This window comes from Taudactylus pleione, unplaced genomic scaffold, assembly GCF_031769625.1.
Source record: "Taudactylus pleione unplaced genomic scaffold, aTauple2 ptg000408l, whole genome shotgun sequence".
Lineage (NCBI taxonomy): Eukaryota > Metazoa > Chordata > Amphibia > Anura > Myobatrachidae > Taudactylus > Taudactylus pleione.
The window spans coordinates 504,644-527,500 of NW_028284810.1; the positions used below are offsets into that span (position 1 = coordinate 504,644).

A 22,857-nucleotide genomic window follows, 5' to 3' on the forward strand; every position below is an offset into this window, starting at 1 on the left:
GATCTGCTCTCCCTGTTAAAATATAAACGCCCGCAGCAGGGGGCAGGGCGTGACGCGAATCGCATCATAGAGGCCCCACCCCCTTCTTCACAATGCCGGCACTTTTTAAGCTCGGCCAATGTAATAGAGTCCGAGAACAGGCAAACCCACATGTTTTAGACTCAAAAACCGCTCAGGATTTAAACTCTCATCCAGATGTTTTCCCATTTTGAAGATAAAACTAAACCAATGTGAGTTATTTTCTAAACTCTCACCTCATTACATTTGGCCCAAGGTATGCATTGAAAAACGGTTGTCCTTACAAATGACACCCTTATCTGAAATATCACTAATTTTGACAGTTTTGTATGAAAATTGAAGCTACTAGTAGCCGTTTCAATGAAGCTAATATACAATGTTGAATTTTGTGTTCTATAATATATAATTTTCTGTTAATAAAATTAAGGTTATAATGCACTTAATATAAAAAGTCTGAAAATTCTGCCCACTTTTGTTGTATGCCTTAACTAGTAAGGGGGCAAATGCAGTTAAACGACCACTAAACTGAATTTTCAAACCATGATATTCAATTTCAGATCTGTTCAAAATTGTAACCATCGCCCAATCCACTACAGACAGCTGACACACTCAGAATAATACCAGAGAAGTAGAAAAAAAAAAAAAAAAAAGACACTCTTGGATGGGGCACACTCGTAAAAGATATACGCAACAAAATAAATATATAGGTGTGATAAGAAAACATTAAAAACTAATTAAAAGAAAGCAAAAATTAATAAGTTAAGGCTAAGACAGAAGAGTGGCAGAGGAGGTAGAGTCTTAGTGGTTCTCAACCAACAGGTCTTGTTATGTGGATTCCTTGATCATACACAGGAGAGTTAATCTATAGTGCTGGGTCAGTAATTATCCCACCTGCTTCCACAGACTGAAATTCTCAAAACGTCCTGTTTGAAAAACTTGAGGGTTGATGTTAAGAACCAGTGCGCCAAACCATTAGGTTTGAAGTATGCATTGTTCTTGGAACTGCTGGTGAACACAAAATGTACACAATGAGTAAGTACCGTGTGTCAGGATGCGGCCTGGGATCGGCCGCTACTCACCATAGCGCCAGCTTACCCTTATCTTCTAGATGGTCAGATGCCAAGTTCAGCGGCACCTGGCATGCTGAGTATTCTCCCCGGGGTCTGCTATGACTTCTATGCTATACTCCATTGTTGTGGTCCCTGACTGCAGTCATGGGTGCAGCCATGTTGGTCTGTATCACCTTGACTAGTCCCTCATCCAATGGTAGCCTTGCCAGCTCTCAGCTGACTCTCTCCTCCAATGGACAGCTACCTAAGGGTAGCAAGCAGGACTCCAGGTAACAGGAAGTTGCCTGTTCAACTTCGCTTTACTACTCCCAGTGACCGTGCCTATTTCATCGCTCCAGGCTCCATTCTGAGATACTCTTCGGTGCTTCTCCAGCATATGGATCTCTAGTGTGCCATTTCTGCTCCACGCTGTACTATTTCAAGTGACAACCTCCAGTGATTTTCTTCAGTGTTATCCTGTGTTCCAAACTACAGTGATATGCATCAGACTAATCCGTTTGCTAATCTCCATTGATTAACTTCAGCACTTGTCTGCATGCTAAACTCCTGTGTTCACTCAGCACTATCCATGTGCTGACTTCTAGTGTTTTTCCTTCAGTGCTTTACCTGCATCTGAATCACCATAATGTGTATTCAGTACATCATCTTTGTATTGATTTCAAGTATTCTTCTACAGTGTTTCACGTGCATCTGGATCACCAGAGTGTGTACTCGGTATATCATCCGTGTACAGATTTCAAATATTCTACTACAGTGCTTCACCTGTGTATGGATCCCCAGTGTGCGTACTCTGTATATCATCTGAGTTCTGCCTTTAAGTATTCTACTCTGGTACTAACCCTACGATTGGGTCCTTTATTTATACTGCAGTTCTTAATCCAAATGCTGGTCTCTAATAACATTCTCTAGTGAATTCTCTACGTGTTACTCCCAGTGCATTCACTATGTGACCCTTCCAGTGTATCCTCCATGTGTTATTCTCCCATTTACGTAGTGTTATTCTCCAGTGTATTCTCTACATGCCATTTCTAATGTATTCTCCTTTGATACTCTTCAGCGATTTCCTCAGAGACATTCACCAGTGATTTCCGTCAGTACTGTTCTCCTGTGATATAATCAGTGTTATTTTCTAGTGTTAACAGATCCACTCTGTTTCCCTGTTGCTAATTCCTCTGGGTCCCTGACTAGGGGGCTGCGGCCTGCTGGTGGGGCGCAGCTAAGACCATATCCCGCTTGGAGGGGGTCACTGGCGAAAACCACCAGCCAGTTAGATTCCGCGGCCCTAGTCAGGTCTCGCCAACACCCAGAATTAGCCAAGGAGGAGAACTAGTATACTTCCTCCTTGTCAACTACTGTCTCCCTGCCTAGTCCCTCCGGCTCCCAGTCTTCAGACTGGAAACCTCTAGAGCCAGGTTGTGACACTGTAAAAGTGAGTCTAAAGCTGGGTACACACTATACAATATTAGTGCGGCCTGTCAGATAGTGGGTCGTTGACCTGAGAATTGGTTAGTGTGTACACTGCACCAGGGCTGGTGGGTCAGTCAATAACTCATCGAATCTGTCATCAACATAGCGTGTGCTGCATGTGCTATGCCAGTTCCATCGGTAAGGCTTCATTCGGAATTTGTAGTGTGTATGGAAGAGGCTCCCAAACACGGTCCTCAATGATCCCCAACAGTTGAGGTTTTAGAGTTATTCACGGTTGATCACAGGTAACTAAATTAGTACATCAGTCAATTTGATTTAACCACCTGTGCTCAACCATGGATATCTCTAAAACCTGAACTGTTGGGGATCATCATATGGAGATCAGCCCGATCCTGCATATAAAAAATTTCCCCTCCGCAATTTGAAGTCCAGGTGATGGTCTGAAACTAAGCAATTATTAGGATCAGTTTGGTCTTTGGAATTTGTCTAGTTGTTGGCAAACCTGTCAGGTATGTACCTAGCTTTTCCACTAGTCACGTGCAGATTTACACTGGGTACAGGGCATGGGGTGCACACAGGTGCTTGAGTCATGGGGGTCCTGAAACGCCCACCGATCCTGTATCCAGTGTAGGAGATCACTAGATGTCAATCAGCATTAAAGCCATCAGGCCTCCAGGAGCCAAGTGGAGGAAAAGAGTTGAAGAGCAGGGAACCATGAGATAGATTCCAAGAATTGAAGGAGATCCCTGTCCTGCCTTTCTCATGGTGACAGGTGCTGGCTCCTCTGTCGCTTACCTGGACGGGTCCTCTGACTTGCCTGGTGCAATAAGCGATACACACAGCAGCTGCTGTGGAGTAAGAGAGAGTGGAGATGATGGGCAAGGCTAAATATTGCATGGTGAAGAGAGAAGCAGTGGATCACTGACCCATTGGAGTACTGTATACAGCTAAAAGGGGGGAGGGAAAATTCATGGGACCTGATGTAATTTTATATCCTGTACATGGACATAGTATGGCATAAGTCATGAAATACTAACAGGGGGTGACTTTTTTAAAATACTCCTATCACTAATCATTATAGTACATAGACTTTACCACTCATAAGAGCAGATTCAATTGGCTGTACGATTCCACACTAATACTCTGCAAAATATTAGGGTAGGAAAACGTCACTTGTTTCTTCTTACACCCTGTAGAGGTGCAGACAAAAAAAAAAAAGTTTGATTTTCTCCTGCAGTAATTACCAGAAAAGTGCATAGCCACATGTATTGCATGCATCCTTCTAATCATTAGGGGCAGCACAGACTGTGTAATGGTTAGCGTTACTGCCTCACAGCACTGAGGTCGTGGGTTCAACTCCCACCACGGCCCTAACTGTGTGGAGTTTGTATATTCTCCCTGTGCTTGCGTGGGTTTCCTCCGGGTACTCGGGTTTCCTCCCACACTCCAAAAATATACTGATAGGTTAATTGGCTCCCAGCAAAATTAACCTTAGTGTGTATGTGTGTGAGCGTGTGTTAGGGAATATAGATTGTAAGCTCCACTGGGGCAGGGACTGATGTGAATGTCCAACTATTCTCTGTAAAGCGCTGCGGAATATGTGTGTGCTATATATATAAATAACTGGTAATAATAAATCATCACAACTAATTTATTTATTTTCTTGCCGGCAATGGGGACTTGGCAGCAGCCTTTCCAGCTTCAAGGCACTACCGGGTCCCCACCGGGTTAAACAGTCATGAATGGTCTTGCCGCCAGGCTTTTTTAGCAGGGCGCTGCGCCCTGCCAGATTTTAAATCCGCAAAATGCGCCCTGCCCTACCTACCTGCCAGCACTTTGCTGAAACATCCTGCCGGCTTGCCGGGTGCTATCATCGCTCACGGGCTGCAGATGTCCCACGGGAATGGGAACTGTCGTGCAGTGCTCACCGCAGGTAAATGCGCACGACATCATTCACAGTAAGGGGAGAGCTTAGGGGCCCACCGGTCCTGTAAATGCTGGGCACGCCCCAAAGAGTGACGAAAAGGGGGCACTTCTTAAGGATACACCCTTTTCTCATAGCCACACCACCTTTTTGGGCCAAGGGCACACAACACAGTGCCCTTTTTACGGTCTGGCTCCCTGCCCAGCACCAAACCTAGGATTAACACTAATGCACTTGTGCATACTGACTGCCGTACATGCGCATAACATAGAAGTCCGTCACTGCCAGCAATAGGATGCCAGCAGCTGAACGGAGGACCCAGCAGGCTAGGATGACATTGCTGGACCTCGCTTTCGAGGAAAGTAATGATGAATACCAGTGGAATATTTGCTTGCATCACTGCGATCGTAAAAAAAAACTATGCCGCTGGTATTTAGGTTTGTTAATAAATGGGATCCCTAATCTGCCCTTTAGAGATAGAGAGAGATGAGAAGGGCATCACATACTCTAGACAGTGTCACCAGTCTCACCGTTCAAGCTGTCAAAATAATAAGCAGAGCATCTATGCTAAAATACAAGTCAGTTTGATCAATACCATTCTAGAACACAGACTATTAGAGCCAGTTGCAAGTAATGGAGGTGTGCCGATCACAAAGAGAAGCCAAGGGATAGTCCATGAGGAGCCCTGTACAATCTTCATGAGAGGAAGATGTACTCCAAAGTACAAAAGGGAAAGTTAGGCAGATTACAGCTTAAAGCAAAGAAGAAAGCAAAACTCCAGAGTGAAAGATTTCAGAGGGGCATATTTATCATCCGGGGCTGTATGGCCCCTTATGATTAAGTAATTAGTGTCCAACTCGCAGCAGGGGAAACTTCCCCCCCCTCCTTCCCCCTTCCCCCAAACGGTGTATTGGGTGTTTAACAACCCATTACCCCACACATTGAACATACTGGTAGGTATTCATTTAGCCGTGGAGTTTACCACGCGACTAATTGGCGGACAAAATCCCAGCGCGTGGGGAAAAGCTATTCAATAAGATAGCCTTTTTCCCACGCTGAAAAATTGGGACTCGCATGGAAACACACTGATTCCGCGTAAACTGCGGAATCAAAAGGTTTTTTTTTTTCCTGGGCGCGAACCCAATTTGGTGGTTTTTACGCAAATTTTACCTCGCACCTCCATGAGCTGTGAGGTAAAGTCAGACTGCGGTGACTCGCGCAAGAGGAATCCTCACTAATTGAATAGGTCCGGCGCAGCAATTAGCCGTGGGGTAAACCCAGCGGCTGACTGAATATACCCACTGCCTGATGTTACTGGAACTATCCTCATACCACACATTATATTATATTCATACTATAACCATTGCATTACCTATATTTGTGTACTTATGTCCATTTTGCTGTTATTTGTATCCAAATGTCTATTTATGCCGATATTGCTACTGTATTGTATTATTCTATTTGCAGCCAACTCTAAGCGCATAAAGGGCCCAAGTCACGCGCAATGCCGATGTTCATGGTGTTGAGCAATATTTTGCTACTGTGTGGGCACAAAAATCCTTAAAAATGCTTTTGGCACAAGCATTACACAGGGTACAAAGGCACACATGAGCTTGATATGTACAGTATCAGACATGTCTTGGAAAAGTGCTGGGTGTTCCTGGTCAGTGTCTGGAAGGTGGCTATTAAGATGCACAAGATCATTTACTTTGGAGACCATACTCAGACAGCAAGTCCGCACATGCCAGAGGGCTGGTGCAAGCTTCCATAGTACAACCAATGGTGACATCTAAAGATGCACCAGGCTGTATTAAAGGGTCTACAGACACTGAAAGCGAGCTTCTCAGTCCTTGCCCATTCGTACACAAAGATAGAACTTTGTAGCGTAATTTGCATAAAGTCACAGACAAGCGACTGAGAGAAGACACAGCTGCATCTGCATTCAAATCTGAATCAGGCTCAAATTATCATGGTTTTACCACTCAATCATTTTCCATGGTTTGTTCTGACAAATAATTTCCCAATCCAACACACGCAGATGGGTAACGATTTCCCAAGCCAAGTTTGGACCCTATGAGGAACCACAACCTGAAGAGAGAAACTCGTGTGAATGGATTAGGATTAGAAGGACACATGAAAAAAAGAGAGAAACTAAACTAATTGCGATATTGATCTCTACTCCAGGTGTGCAGGTCTATATAGAGAAGTATTTAATTTGTTAAATCCTATTGGAATTTCTAAACCTGTCTAGGATGTTAGAGTGGCTTTAACTGCATCTACTTTACATAGACATGTTTTAGAACAGTAGAAATAGTGTTTTTGATTAGACAAGTATTACACCTATTGTTCCACAAAGAGAATGCAATACAGAACTCACTGCTACTGATCTGTACTTGTTACAAAACAGACTAAATTTAAAACATAATAAAATGACATTATGATCAAGCCCACTAGCCATGTTATGTTGGGGATGAACCACCCTTAGTACACCTACACTAGTGACCGGTATTCTGTAGATTAAATTGCCCACTTCTTCCTAGACATTAGTCTCACATTTTGGTATCTAAAGCATGCTTAAACTTCATTTACAAATTAATTTTATTACAAAAGCAATAATAATGTTATGCAATGTGCACATTACTTCATATTTATATCTAATTTTTTCTACGTGCTTAAATTCTACACAAGATTCAAGTCTATATAATAGCAATACACTCTTAGAAGTATGACTGACAGAGAAAGTGATTAATGTACAACAACAGTGAACATAAAACACATAGAATGATTCAGGGTGGATTGCTTGGATTAAGGTTGTCATGCGAAGCTTGTGTCTGGTTTGATCTCATGTTAATCCCTTGGTTGCCAGGGGGACAGGAGTTTGCAAGGAAGTATGTTGTAAATGAATGATTTCACAAAAATGTAAACTTTAGATTTGCTGAAGCCATTCTCAAAGAAAGAAATCTGAAGCAGAGAAAGAATTAGCTATTTCTGGAAACATAAAAAAGGTAATAACCATCAATGCACCAAATCAATTATATTTATATACGGCCTGTATAACTAAAATAATACACTGGGGGAATTTTTTTTTACTATTTTAAGGGTAATGTATGAATGTGCCTCTGCAGTACCCTAGTTGATTTTTTGATGTGGTTTACCTATTTCTACACAAATGCACAAAGCTGAATGTGTGTTTGGGATTATGCATCTATTTAAAGTAAATTCATTAAATTGTGTAAACTGTCAGCCATGTTTCTTTTATTATGATAAACAAAGTTTACCATCATGTTTTGTAAGGTTGCAAATGATGTACCTTGTTTATTGTTCTATTGCCACATATACTGTATACTGTAGAATGAACACCGGATGCCTCGTGCTCTAATGCACTTACTTTTCCAGATATCAGCATTGTAATTGTAATGTGCAGCTGCAAATTTAACACTATCATCTCTTCTAGCATCAAAGCCGGACTGTCCTCCTTGCCTTAATTGACACTTGAACATTTTCCAGGATTCAGGATAAAGCAATGTCATCAGTTCATCCACACTGGACACAGCTCTTAGTTGCTCCTCCAGCTCCTTGCCCGGTAGATCCTTTAAATGAAAAATACAAAATAAAAAAAGTTACTTTTTTTTTGCCACTGGACAAGACACATGCTACCAACTTTGTTATAGATATAACGTTGTGTTTGGAGGGTGAAGAAAGCTAAACATAAAACTGTTTGTCTACTTAGCAAATTGGGTTGCTTTTTTTCCCCCTTAAATGGGAATTCTGGTTATTTTGTGCCAAAATATTTTGCAAGCTTCCCCAGAGATTGCAATTGGGTTGAATACAATGTGTGTGGCCAGTAAAAGTATAGCTAAAGTACATCATTATTACTAATGAGACAATGAGGTGAGGTGTTAAAAAAAAAAATAGCAGTAAATAAACAGTGCTGAGTTTAGTGGACAATGCACTAAGCAAATGTCTACAGAATGCAGTATCTCTGGGACACCCCTCCAAATGAATAATAATTAATTTAAAGGTTTGTAAATTGAAGTATATGGCCAATAAAAAAAAAATTGTAATTGTCTTTGAAAAGCAGAATGATGGATTTAATGTTATGTTGGAGGGAAACCCATTGGGTTTCAACTTCAAGATGAGACTTTGTTCACAACTGTTCCTAAACTTGCATATACAACACTTATAACTCAATAGATACATTTAAAAGTAACCCAAAATCTAAGTATCCCAATTAAGAGCACTCTGGAGCAAGTTTTAAGCTTGTAATTAAGAGAAGTTTAGAAAACAGCCATTAATTTGTAGAAATATTCATTACAAATTTGGTATGGTGCAAGTAAATAATTGGCTCTCCCAATGACTTACCCAAGTAAAAAAAAAATGACTTACAGTACCCTTGTAAAAAATGCATATGGATAAGATAAAATGTGTTCTAAAAAACAGAAACAATTCTAGTAGAAACTTGAACAATGTTAGTAAAATACATGCAATTACCTAATCATGGGCAGAACATTACATACACATGACCATACATATGGCGGGTATCGGTATGATTTACCGCAGGACGCCTGTCTGGCGGTTGGAATCCCGACAGCGGCTGCCCGACATGAGTGAAAATCCCGATTGTCCCTAAGGTAAGTATTGACTAACCTAATTCCCTCCCCTAACCCTATCCCTCCCTTAGTGGTGCCTAACCCTAACCTTCCCCCCAGTGCCTAACCCTAATCCCCCCTCTAAGTGTCTAAACCTAACCCACCCCCCTTCCCCGCCGCCTAAACCCAAGTCCCCCTAACCTTAAGCCCCCCCCCCCCCCGAGGGTGCCTAACCCTAACACCCCTTCCCCTAGCCTAAACCTAACCTCCTGGGGGGGGTGCCTGACCCTAATTCCCCCAAGGAGCCCTAAACCTAACCCTCCACCCCCCGCGGCTATCCGCAACCGGCGTCCTTTCGATCGGGAAATTTAGATGCCTGTCATTTAACCCTCGCCGGGATTAAGCAGTCGGGAATCTGGCTGTTGGGATTAGGTCCGCCGGCTTCCCGACTGCATACCATATGGCGTGAGAAGCATGGCGCACACACAGCACTGTAGTGTTCTAAGGGTTTAGAAAATGTGCTTTTCTCGCAATTGTGGCAGTGTAAATTCACAAAATATTGCATGGTGGGAAGCATGACGTGGCTAAGTGATATAGTCTCCCCCCCACCCAGTAAAATCAGCCATTTCAGTGAGCCAGTGCATTCCGCACTGCACTGGCAACACTGACTGGAGGTGGCTTCCCATTGGAAGCACCACCTGCCAGTCACGCATAGGACAGGCAGCCCCCTTGTGTTGCAGATCCGGGTTGCGATCAGGTGCCATTTGGGAAGCCCTACATAGCTTCTTAGGGCTGCAGTCAATGCATTCCCCATAAATCAGTGTTCTACGCATGCGCTTCTGGCACCTGTCAGATTACGTAGGTGCCAGACCAGCCAGCAGAAGCTCCCCTCAGGTAAGAGGGCAGGAGCAGCTGCTGGTAAGCATACTCGGATGTAGTCAGGGTCCCAACTGTCAGAATGCAAATTGTCACAAACCAGACAGTCATAAACCCGGCAAATCGGGAGGGTAAATATTAGGGTTATGTTTAGTGTTAGGGGGAGGGTTAAACTGCGGGAGAGGAGAGTTATAGTTAGGCTAAGGGTTAAAGATTGAGATAAAATATGTACATAATCTGTCGGAATCTTGACTGTCTGGATCCCGTACCCAACAGAGTATACTTTATGCTATTATCACATTAGCAGCAAGAAAAAGACGCAAATTCATATGGTCAGATAGTGCGGCTTCATTGCATTTTATTGTGGTGTGCCAAATGGGGCTATTTGGTGCGATTTGAAACTAGGTAAATAAGGATACATCTGTAGCCAGGCCCAAAATCAAAATGTTATTTGGACTAGGACGTGGGTGCACTCCTCTAGCAGGTCCCTGCTCTGCTCTTCAGTTTGGACTGCATTTTGTATGCTCTGTGCTAGGAGAGAATAGTGGATGTAGACATAGCTACCACTGTCACAGGGACCTCTCATCTCTGGACCTACAATCGACGTAGTTCTGCCACTATGCTTTAAGGTCACCAATTATAATAGATGGTAACAAATTCCTCTGGCAGAGTAAGCCTTCATGGGGCTATAAAGCAGTGGCATCACATGGGGGGTGCGGTTTGCACCCGGGTGTCACCCACTTAGGGGTGACACAAAGGTGCAGACTCCCCTCACTGACAGGAGGCGGGTGCTGCACTGTAGCATTAAGTGCAGCACTCAGCTCCTGTCACTGAGGGAGCCGGCTGGCACTGCAAACAGGGACCTCCTGCACCCCCCTTCCCCCCCCCCCAAGTAATAGCCATGGGGCTTCGTACCACATGACCACGTCCCCTTTTTGGTGGCGCAAGGCTATCGGAGCAGTGAAACTTAGCACTGACAAATCGACTCGGCAGTGCACCAGTGTGACCTAGAGTTCACGCAGACACACAAATCCCTAACATCTGGCAGAAGAAGCCAGAAAGGGGCAGAAGGATTTGAAAGGATCCCTCTTCGCAACCCGGGACTTCTACCCATAGGGAAGGAGAGGGGTGTATGCTGCGAGTGGGAGCAAATGCCATCTGAAGATGGTGCATGCTCCCACAGCCATGCTCCAAAAATATTGCATTTCAGAGCTTGATGAATTTCTGTCCCCATACTAGTATATGGGGTCAGTGTAGGGGCATATCTATAATGGGTGCAGAGTGTGCGGTGCACACTGGCCCCAGGGTCCAGGGGGGCCCACACTGCACACCCTGCAACCATATTTTTGATACTCATCTCTCGGGGCTCCCACAGGATCAGCGATACAAAAACCACCTGGAAAATGGCCGCTGGCTACTACTACGGCAGAGTTTAATGAAATATCATGACCAGTATTTATGGTACTAAATGGCAGTAGAGGCTGGGCTATCCCAATATACACACCAGCTGGTTCCCGATTATTATACTAGTAGCACATGTCTTAATGTGGTAACTTCATCCTAAAATTCTAAAGTCATTTAGAGAATTTCTCTGGAGGGAATAGAAACATGTCTAAGAAATCACTGTTAAGCCACGAATTTCTGCATGATATAAAAGGACTGGATCTCCATAAAGGCCCGCACAGTTGGCTTGACAGACTTACCACACACTCTGGAATAAATGCTTGTTATAGCTCTGTGTATAGATGGCAAAATTTCAGACTATGCCAAAAACGAGTTAAACGTGGAAACTTTGCCAAAAAAAAAAATTATACAACTCATTCTATTTTAAATCACTGTAAAATTTGTGTGGTTGATTGTAGAATCCAGATGTCAATTCCCAACAAATTAAGCTGTATCTTTCATGCTGGAGCTTTGATTTTGAGAAATGAATCTGCTTTAGAGAAAAATGACATCCTGATGTTGATATCATTTGTTGCAATAGCTGTAATTTCACTTTCCCTCCAAAAGCCCCTCACAGCAAATATATGGTGAAAACGTTTGCTTTCCTGGCAAATGTCCATCAGCTGAATTGATGCTGAAACACGATAAAAGCGTCGGTCGTGTATTGTAATGTCACCACTAGGAATAGAGCAAGCTGTGAAACGTTCTGTCTAGGCTACTTGAAAATATTACAAACTTATGAATAATATTTCTCTCAGTGCCTAACACTATGTCATTGGTAATGACATTACAATCATGTCTATTTACAGTTATTTACATGTGATTGGCTACAAGCTGTTTCCCTTAGATGAAATAAATATTTTCTTGTTTAATGAAAATTATTTTAATTGTTTCAAGTAAAACCAAACATTCTGAAAGACTCCTCTATTTAATTTATTGATGCTCTACATTTTGAATGTCAAGCTACATGCCCTCTTTAAATGGGTAATCAAGCTGTTTAAAAGTCATACATTATGCGGATACCATGGACAGTATGTGAGAATATTAATCAATCTTAATCAGTCTATGACATGATTACAAATAAACTATTTGACAAAAAAATAGCACTTGGATTTGCCAAGTATTGTAGACATTTAAAAGCTGCATATATTTGACCTCCAAGTGTAAAGGTTAATGGGGATGGTACCAACTAATATACAATATGTGATCAAGCAGAATGACAAAAACTGCTATTATGACATTTGAGTGACATAAGAAATGCTCACAACCCCAGTGTCCCAAATTCACCGGATTGTCCCGATCACCAGGCAATTGAGAAGGTACTGTATGTCCATTCAGTTCTGCTCTGCTGCGCCTGCCATTGGAGTGTGTGACAGTTAAAGAGTGATAGCAGGGAGACCAGAGTCAGTCAAGCGCAGCATAGATGTATTCAGCAGGCTCCCCCATGACATGGCGACACCGGAATCGGTATGATTTACCACCGGACCCCTGTCCGGCGGTTCAAATCCCAACAGCGGCAGCCCGAAAAGGATGAAAATCATGATCGTCCCCAGGTAAGTATTCACTAACCTATTCTACCCCCTAACCCTCCCTTAGGGGTGCCTAACCCTAACCTTCCCCCCAGTGCCTAGCCTAATCCCCACTAAGTGCCTAAACCTAACACCCCCCTTCCCCGCAGCCTAAACCTAAGTCCACCAGGGGGATGCCTAACCCTATGTCGCCCCCGGAGGTGCCTAAACCCTAACCCACCCTCCCCCTAGCCTAGTCCTAACCTCCTGAAGGGGGAGCCTAACCCTAAGTCCCCCCCGGGAACCCTAAACCTATTAACAGGTCTGGATCATCAATAACTCCATATGTATAATTATTTAACGTTATCCCTCAATATAAAGTAGTTATGTAGTTCGAAAAGACAACTTCACATAGTAGAATTAGCAAGCTTCCTATGCAGGAACAAACAGCTCCATGTGTAAGGTTCGATTGGTTCAAGTACCGGGTATAACCACTGAGATTTTGTGCGATTTAAAATAAAGGATAATGTAACTGAATGACAAGGTGCTCTCAATTTAATTGCATGAATTAGGTACAGTATAAGGGGATTGTTGTCCAAATTCCTTTTCTTGGATGAAAGTCAGTATAGGAGTAATTGAGATGATAGGTAGATAGACATCATGTGGGAACAGGGTCGGACTGGCCCACAGGGGTACAGGGAAAATCCCCGGTGGGCCCTACTGCCTGAGGACCCACCCCCTCCTCTAGGAGTGAAGCAGGGTCATAGATGAACTTGGGTGCTTGATTTGTTTCTATGGAAACTACATTAAGATTAGCCCTCCTGCCAATCAAAGTGGGTGGTGCTGACACAGCCCAGTCTCTTCTTTTATAAAGGCTCCCTGTTCTTGCATTTCCTTTCTAATGGTTGGCCAGGTTCATCTGTTGTGGCTAGCCACACCCTCTTTGGTGGCTGGCAACACCCCTTAAGCTTGGGCCCCTACCATTGTATTTCCTGGTGGGCCCTTCATGCCCCAGTCCGACACTGTGTGGGAATGTGCATCATATCATATCATGTGATTGCTCTGGGCTTCAGGGCTCATTGGAACATAAGGGGAGGCCTATTTGTTACATCTGTACTGGGCCCCACAATTTCTGATGGCAGCCCTGTACATAAATTATTCGTTCGTGAGGCTGCGATGGTACTCTATTGTACCAATGGTTTCACAGTATTGCTAAACATTACGGATGTGTGTAAGGTAAAGTGGGCATCCTTATGTAGTGTAGAAGAGGCATTGTGATTGCAATGGATTAGCATAATATCACAGTTGAACTGTGTGCGTAATCGCTATTGCATTTGCAGTTGCGTTCCGTAGTGAATTAGGCCCCTAGTCTCTAGACATGATCACTATAATTCTTTTTAGCTTCAATAACCTACAGTACATGCTTAATGGATGAATGGTTTGTGGCCGCCCTATTTAATATATACATTAGAGTTTAACAAAAATGCAAGTACATATTTTTTGTAGCTTATGGTCTGTATTGTTAATTAGTACTTTATAGTCTTTATTTAAGATATGTGAATCCAGACACTTTACTAAGTGGGACTGCATGTGGATAAATTAAATTCATACTTTGAAATGTGGTATTGAATATAAACCATGTGTGTTACGGACTGCTGACTTTTGTGGTTAATGTATGTAAATAATGAATGTAAGTGTTATTTATTGTTGTGCAAAACCAGGCAGACATTTTTGACATCAAATAAAATGAAAAAACTTTGTACAGCAGCTTAAAAGAAACAATGCTCTCCTAAAATAGACACCAGGGGCACAATGAGGATAGCTGGATTCAACAGGCAGTTGTAAACAGATGAATGCTGGCACAGAGAATGGGGGAGATAATGAATATCTTTCCCTCTCACACACAGGATTATTTGCTACAGACAAATGCAATGACCACCTCAGTCTTTATCTGGATGAGACAGACAAAGTGTAACCTCCTGCTCCCATTTTCAGCTATGGTATTTATGTACCACACAATGAGACATTTTTAACTTCTCTTTAAGGGCTGTATTTATTAACATTATTTTTACTAAAATAAAGTGGAAAAGGGTGTTTTCACACCCTTTTCACATTAATTTGTATCACCTAAAGTTACTAAAGGGCAATTGGAGTAGAATTCGTAAAATTCTACTTCAAGACCTAATTATCGCTTAAGCTGCATACACACACAACGATTTTGTTACCAACGATTTTATGAACGATTTTCTGTCAGATTATCTGTCAGATTTTTTAAAGAGTAATGAACGATTTTTATGAACTACAAACGATTTTTGCATATTCCCTTAATGAAAATCGTTCAGTTGACAAGTCTGACTGAACTACAAACGTGAACGCGCATGAACGATAATCGTTCATCATTTGACTCAGAAAGTGAACGATTTTTTCAAACGATTATCGTTAAACAATATCGTTTAACGATAATCATTAAAAAAATCGTTGTGTGTGTATGCAGCTTTAGTTTTAGTAAGCAGACCACATTTCCCATAATTGTAATGGGAAATGTGATCTGGCCAAAGTTACTAAAAAATAAATTCTGAAAAAATACTGGGGAAAGCCCTGTGATATCCAAGGTCTCCCCCGGTCACCGGACTCCTGCTCTGCTCTAAAAGGCAGAGCAGAGCCCAGAGCCGGCCCCAGTGATCAGCTGTGTGGTCTAAACAGACCACACGCTGATACACAGTAAAAAAAAAAAAAAAAAAAAAAAAAAAAAATTAGTAAAAGTGATCGGGGCTCCGGTGATGTCCTCGCTCCGGTCAGCTGGTCTCCCATCCTGCACTGGGGCCCAGTCGTCACCTGACAGGGTCCCAGTGCAGGATGGGATGTCACCTGACTGGAGCCATGGAGGACATCACTGGAGCACCGATCACCGAAGGTAAGTGTAATTAAAGGGGGAGGGTCACGATCGCACGGGGCGGGGCTTAGCAGCAGCCGGTCGGCGTATGGTCGGGCAATTGTCACAGTATTTTTTGCGAAAATACCATGATAAGGCTGCGGAGGAGATTCACAGGGACATAGCTTTATCGCAAGCTCTGTCCCTGCAAGGGATTTTTAGTAAATCCCTGTGATATTGCCTGAATTCGCAATGCGAATTTAGTCGGTAATATCACACTCCAATCTGCATTCAAAATGCGGATTGTAGTAAATAGATCCCTAAGTGAAGTATATGGAATAATAATTTAGCTATTAGTAGAGGTAATTTAATCATAGTTGCAAAGCTGTGAATAAAATTACACTGTACTCCCTTTAGATAAATCACCTGGCAGTTCAAGCTACAAGTTTCCAGCAGATCAGGACCCCACGGGGCCTATACAGTATACAATCGGGAAACCGGCTGCCTTAACACCGGCAGCCGGCTTCCCGACTGTCATATCCCGGCGAGGGTGAAAAGCCGGGCGTCTAGATGTAGACGTCTGACATTTCCCCGATGCCGGGACACTGGCGCCCGGCATCCCGATTGAAGGGATGCCGGGCGCCGTGAGCGGACAGCCGCGGGGGGGGAGGGTTAGGTTTATGGCAACCGGGGGGTACTTAGGGTTAGGCACTCCCCCGGGAGGGTTAGGCACCCCCGGGGGGGACATAGGGTTAGGCACCCCCCGGGGCACTTAGGTTTAGGCAGCGGGGGAAGGAGGTGGGGTTAGGCACCTGCGGGGGGAGGTTAGGGTTAGGCACTCCTAAGGAGGGTTAGGGTGTTAAGTTAGGTTAGTATATACTTACCTTACCGACGATCCGGATTTCCAGCGCTGTCGGGCTTCCGCTGCCGGGCTCTGCTCATCTGTCGCCAGGCGCTGCCGGGAATCGAACCGCCAGCCATGCGGCCGGCGGTATTTCATACCGATTCCGCCTATGCAAGTCAGCAATAATTGCTCCTGCATTGAGTACATGGATCTAAATGTGCACGTTCACCAATATTCAGTGTTCTACAATCCCTGCGACAAGACCACCCCTACCCGTACACTTAGGAATATATTTACTAAAGGGAATGGTTTTAGAAGTGGAGATGTTGCCCAGAATCTGATTGGCTGCTATGGGTAACATATACATTTCTAAAAACTCTCATTTTTGTAAATATACCCATAGGTTTCACAATCATTATCACTGTAAATTTGCACACACCCTAGCCTTGGTGCAAAATATCCATCATTTGCACAACTTTGCATATCCAGCAATCCTGTTGATGAGCCCTCTCTGAGCTTTGCCCACGTACAAACACTCTTATCATCCAATTACACCCTTTCAGTCACAAGTGGAAATCCCACTGAGTTGTATACAACTCAGCATTGCCAGTATTTGCATATGCTCAGATCCTCGAGAATGCAGAGTTTGAAAATAGTTAGTTTGCAAGTGCATACATAAGCAAGGTGATATTCCATCATAATTGTAATGTGTTTTAAAAGGTGAAGGGGTGTAAACATGGCCATGCAAACAGATCCAATTAGTTAAACTCGGCTCTAGACATTTGGAGGTCTATTCACTAAGCCTTGGATGCAGATAAAGTGAACAGAGATAAGGTACCAGCCAATCAGCTCCTAACTGCCATTTTTCAAACACAGCCTATGACTTGGCAGGTTGGAGCTGATTGGCTGATAACATCAATGGTGATAAGATATCTCCATCCAAGGCTTAGTACATAAACCCCTTAGTCTATGGAAAGGATTCAAAATGTAACAACAATGTAATGAATTAGCTATATATTATTTTATTTATAGCTAGTTATATAGCGCACACATTCCGCAGCACTTTACAGAGAATACTTACACAATCTTCGGTCACCAGCAGAGCTTACAGTGTATTTTCCCTTCCACATGTACATACATATACACTAATTGTTTTTTTGTCAGAAGCCAATTAATCTACCAATAGAATTTTAGATTGTGGGAGGAAGCCCTAGCACACGTAGGAAACCCAAACAAGCATGGGGCGAATGTACACAGTCAACCCAGATAGATTTCCTTGGCGGAAATCGAACTGAAGACCTCAGTGCTGTGAGGCAGTACTGCTAACCACTATGCCACCGGGCTTTTCAATACAGTACAACTGATCTTGTTTTCTATATAAAATGCAATTCCCCTCATTCTTATATGGTTGGGTTTGCAAATAATGTTTTCTGAAGAGGAGTGATTTAAAACCTTAATATTGACATTATAACCAAGTTCAGTGAACATGTTAGAATAGGGAAAGTAGAGCAACAAGCACCACAAAGACTCTGCAGGGCATGATGGAGCTGTTCAGCAGCAACCATGCAAATAGTTAAAAATAATAATAAAAAGACTACGTTGATTTTGCCATCATATACTCTTATTATACTTATCCAAAATGAGACTTAAGTAGAGGTGCATGCATTTGCATCACGAACAGTGGAATATCTATAATGAGTGGATGTTGTGTAGCGCGCACGGGCGCTGCCATAATCCTGGCAATTTGCAAATGCGTAGCAGAAAAACCAACGGCACACTGCCAGTCCAGAGTCTACTCACCTGCAATGCTGGCTAGAGAGGAGTGGCCCCGCACGGGCCGCCTCTTCTCTTACTATGCCCCTGGCCACGAACATGCATAAAAAAAGAAGCACAAAATAATTTTCTGTTTGATGTGTCCAAGTTCAGTTGAACAAATCTCAAGATAAATACAGCAATAACACAAAAGCATTCACACCAGATGCACATCAGGCGTGTGCCTCATTATTGATAAATAGAGATGAAACTTTACATTAGTTAATGCTTAAGCTGGATTAGTTTATTTGTAGGCAACATAATATAACGTAGTGTACTAAACACAAGTGAAAATATAGGGGTAAATTTACTATGAGGTGCAGTTAAAAGCCACTGGATTTAAAAAAAACAATACTATTAAATACAAAACGTCTTTTGCTTAGTAAGCATACCCTATTGTCTCAACAGTTATGAATACAGTTCCATATGAAATATCATTAAAAATAAATGGAAATGTCAACGAATGCAAATAAAATAATGCACATAGACAGTTTCAACTTAATATAGTTATGTTGTTACTGAGTTAAGTTAATGATCAAGTGGAGGGGGCCGTTATAAGACGTGTGTGAAAAACATTGTACATGTAACTGTATAGAAACTATTGTGTTAACCGTATTTTATTTTACTGCTGAAGAAAATTTCTACATTTTAATCACTTTTTCTACAAAGTTACCTGCGGAACAGTTTTCATACATGTCCCTTACATGTCTGGGGATCAACTTTAAGGGCAGACAAGATGGGCCAAGTGGTTCTCATCTGCCGTCAAATTCTATGTTTCTATGTTATGTAATCAATCAATCAGGAGAAGCGACATAGGGCCTGATTCAGCTTCTGACGGAATTGCAAAGCTGCTCGCAAGCCGCTTTGCAATTTTGTCTGTGCAGATATGGTAATGCAGCAGGAGGCATCACGCTTCCTGCTGCATCACTAATCCAAGCTGCGTTGTTCCGCAGAGTATCCGATGCTGCATTGGACATCGGCCGGCTAAGGTAACCCATGGGGTCAAGCAGCCGGCCGCTGCAGTTGAGAAGAAGAAGATGGAAATCTCGGTCAGCCAACGGAGATCCTGGCTTCAACCCTCCCTGCCCAATGGCGGCGATGCGCCTCCGTTTCGGGGAATGGAGGGCATCGCCGTCCTCTCCCCGTCAATAACTGACAGTCTGCTGCCAGTCTCCATGCGGGATCGCAGAACGAGTCATGCCTAGCGTGCACTGCTGAATAAGGCCCATAGTCATCAATATTGTGCATACTGTAGATGCACCAGCTCTTCAGCACCTCCTAAACAAACTACTATGTTAAGACACACTGTACGCTTCCCAAACTTGTATATCCCAGCCAACCCCATTCTGCCTCTCCAGGGGTCACATTCAATTAGTCATGAGCTGTGTTGTGCTGTCCTCCCACGTCCTGTAGGTGCGAGCAGAAATGAGCGTTAACTCCTGCCTCTGGGCTTTTTCATAATTACCTACTCTCCCCAAAATGTCCAGAAGACTCCGAATCTAGGTTGGATCTACCAGACACCTGGAAAAGTTGACAATTTTCCTGGAGCCAACCGGTTGTAGACTGGCGCTGCCCACTTCCTTATCAAAGTGGGCAGTCTGCTCGGCTTGATGAAACAGTCACGTCATCATGCCATAATGATGCTATCGAGGCACCATGCCCCCTGCACCACCCACCTGACTGCTTCACATTGCCACGGAACCTCCAACTTGGCTGCTCGCAGGTTTGATAATGGATGTTTAACGGAACAGGTCCGGGCACTTTACCCGGTAGAACAGACCGTGTGACACATCCTGCGGCTAATTGAATCTGCCCCCAGGTGTAGGGAAATGCAAGCCTATGATACACAAATGGATATAGGTCTATGCAATTTTGCATAAGCAGTATACACAAAAAACAGACAAATATGTCCATCTCTAAATGAGCCCTTAGTGTTTTTAGAATTAGTGGGTGTTTTTTAATCAAATTTACCAATACCATTCCTAAAAAAACACAATACTATTGTGTCCCACACTGCCATGGCACCCTCATTAAAATGTTTAGCTGTGTCCCTAACAGGTACTGTACCAGGAGGAAGTTAATCATCAGATCTTTATCATATCATTACAATCATTACAAGCAACAATGATTACTTTTTGGGGGGTTTACAGAACTGTTTGGAACACAGGTTTCCTGATAAAGATCCTATACCTGTAATTCAGTTGACGTTTTTTTACACGATTCAAATAAAAGTTGCAGTATATAAGTCTGATTGCAAGCTCTGTGTTGTGCATGCACCCAGTACAATACATAATGTCTGCAGACTGTAGTCAGGTTTTCAGTTTTCCAGTAAACCAGGTTTATAAGTATGTACCAGGTTTTTGGCTATGCAACTGAGTGAACTCATTTGGTCTTATTTTTCAGAACTTCAGCTATAATATGTAATGTAATAAAATAAGTAAGCAATCCGAAATACAATTATACCATTCCATTTAACTTTCCAAAAATCACTACAACTGATACAAATCTTTGCATCTGGTACAGTAAAATAATTTAGGTAAATCTTTAGAATATCAGAGGTTTGTCACATAATTACAAATACATGCAAAATGGTTATTTTAATAACAACTGTAATATGTTAGCCATTTAAATGCCTGCAAACATTGTTACTAAGTAAATAAAATGTAATTAAAATATTAATAACAGTAGTAGTAAACTTATATTAGCCCAAGAGACCTTTGCATGTGGTTTTTGAAAATATTTTTTTTTAAACTAGTGACTGTTGTAATGTGATCACATCCACTCACTTACTATAGTTTTCAATGTTTATGATGTCTCACACATCTCTTGTGCTGAACTTACAGTACAAGAAAATTGCTTAGGAGTTCAGCAAAGAACCACATCCTACCACAGGAAATTCTTACAGGATTTTCTTCATTTTTTTTTTAATAGGAAAACAGTGTTATTCATCCAAGTGGATATTGGTTTAGTCAAACATAATATAACCACACTTGATACTGTACATCAATCAGAAACATAATTATTCTGTACCTGTGCACCCTACATTCTGTAAGTAAAAGCTGAAGCCTGTGCAATTTTTTTTTTTATTTAGATCTGGTGAGTCATGTAGTAATTTCTACTTTATTTCAAACAGACAGAATTATAATACTGTTGAATACTGTGCTATCATCTATCGCCTGTAGAAGAATCACTGCTATTGTTTAGATAAATGTAAATAATTTTTTCTCCTGCTGGAAGTCACATTATATAGCTTGTATTTGCTGTATGAAGTCTTGGGGTCGAATTGAATTAGCAGTGGTAATCGGTAAAGTTTACTGCGCTGTAATTTCTGCATGCACGTTCCAGCTAGTCGCGCTATTCAATTTTAAAATACTTATTCTGGGGGTTGCGTGTTAATTCTGCCTAGTGTTAGCCAAGCTAAGTGTGGGGAAAATCACCCTGTTCCCCAGCAGTATAAAAAGCTATTAGTGGCCATAAGCAAAGTATTTGGGGCCCTTAAAAGGTGACAAATGGTTATTTTTTTGCATTTTTATCATTAGTGGATAAATTATAGAAAGTAAGGGTTTTCTAGCAAATAAAAGGAACTAGATGAGTTTGGGGTGCATAAAAATGCCTGTAAGGTGATTTGTATGTCATTTTAAGATGCTGAAAAAATTGCACATGCAACTCCCACCTGCAAGATTAAATACACCATTACCATCAAGACAACAACCCCCATATACCTGTCCCACACCATTTCACAGATTATTCTGCTTTTTGCAGACTATCACCCTAAAAATTATATCTCATTACTGGCCAAATTATGCGAAAGGTTCTGAACCAAGTCTTAACATTTATCAAAACAACAAAAGAAGAAGATAAGATTTATGTCGGGTGCACTTACAGGGTCATGCTTTCTTAACAGTTCTCTAAGGGCCTGATTCAGAGCTGAACGCTCTGACCAGAGCGCTCGCTCTGAATCAGGGCCCTCCTCCCTGAAAATGGAGCGTCCTCTTGGACGCTCGCATAGCTGTGGGGACAGCTTGGCTGTCGCAGTCCAGGTCTCGCGCATGCGCACAACGCAGCTCCCTCCGTAGGATGTACCTATTTACGTGCCGAAGGTGCTTGCATGTCGGAAGAGGGGGTGTAGTACCATTTATACACATTATGCCACACAATTTATAGTGCCCCTTATAACGCATTATGCCATGCAGTAGTAGTGTCTCTTATACATTATGCCACACAGTAATGCCCATTACACATTATGCTACACACAGTAATGCCCCTTACACATTATCCCTCACAGCAATACCCTTTACAAATTATGCCATGCAGTATTAATGCCCGTTACACATTATGCCACAGTAAAGCTCCCCCGCAGCCTCTTACCTACCCCCTATGTACCTCCAACAGCCTCTTACCTACCCCCCATGTCCCTCCAACAGCCTCTTACCTACCCCTGATGGGCAACCAGCAGCAGCCTCTTACCTCCCC

General features: G+C 42.6%; 1 protein-coding gene across 2 annotated transcripts in view; it reads right to left on the reverse strand.

Annotated features, from left to right (window-relative positions):
* VEGFC (vascular endothelial growth factor C) overlaps nt 1-22,857 on the reverse strand; it is a 203,223-nt gene that overhangs the window by 56,759 nt on the left and 123,607 nt on the right. For both annotated transcript variants that reach the window (XM_088446962.1, XM_088446963.1), the window contains exon 2: nt 7,829-8,030. In XM_088446962.1, coding sequence (XP_088303088.1) covers nt 7,829-8,030 — 202 coding nt within the window. The remainder of the gene's footprint in view (nt 1-7,828; nt 8,031-22,857) is intronic.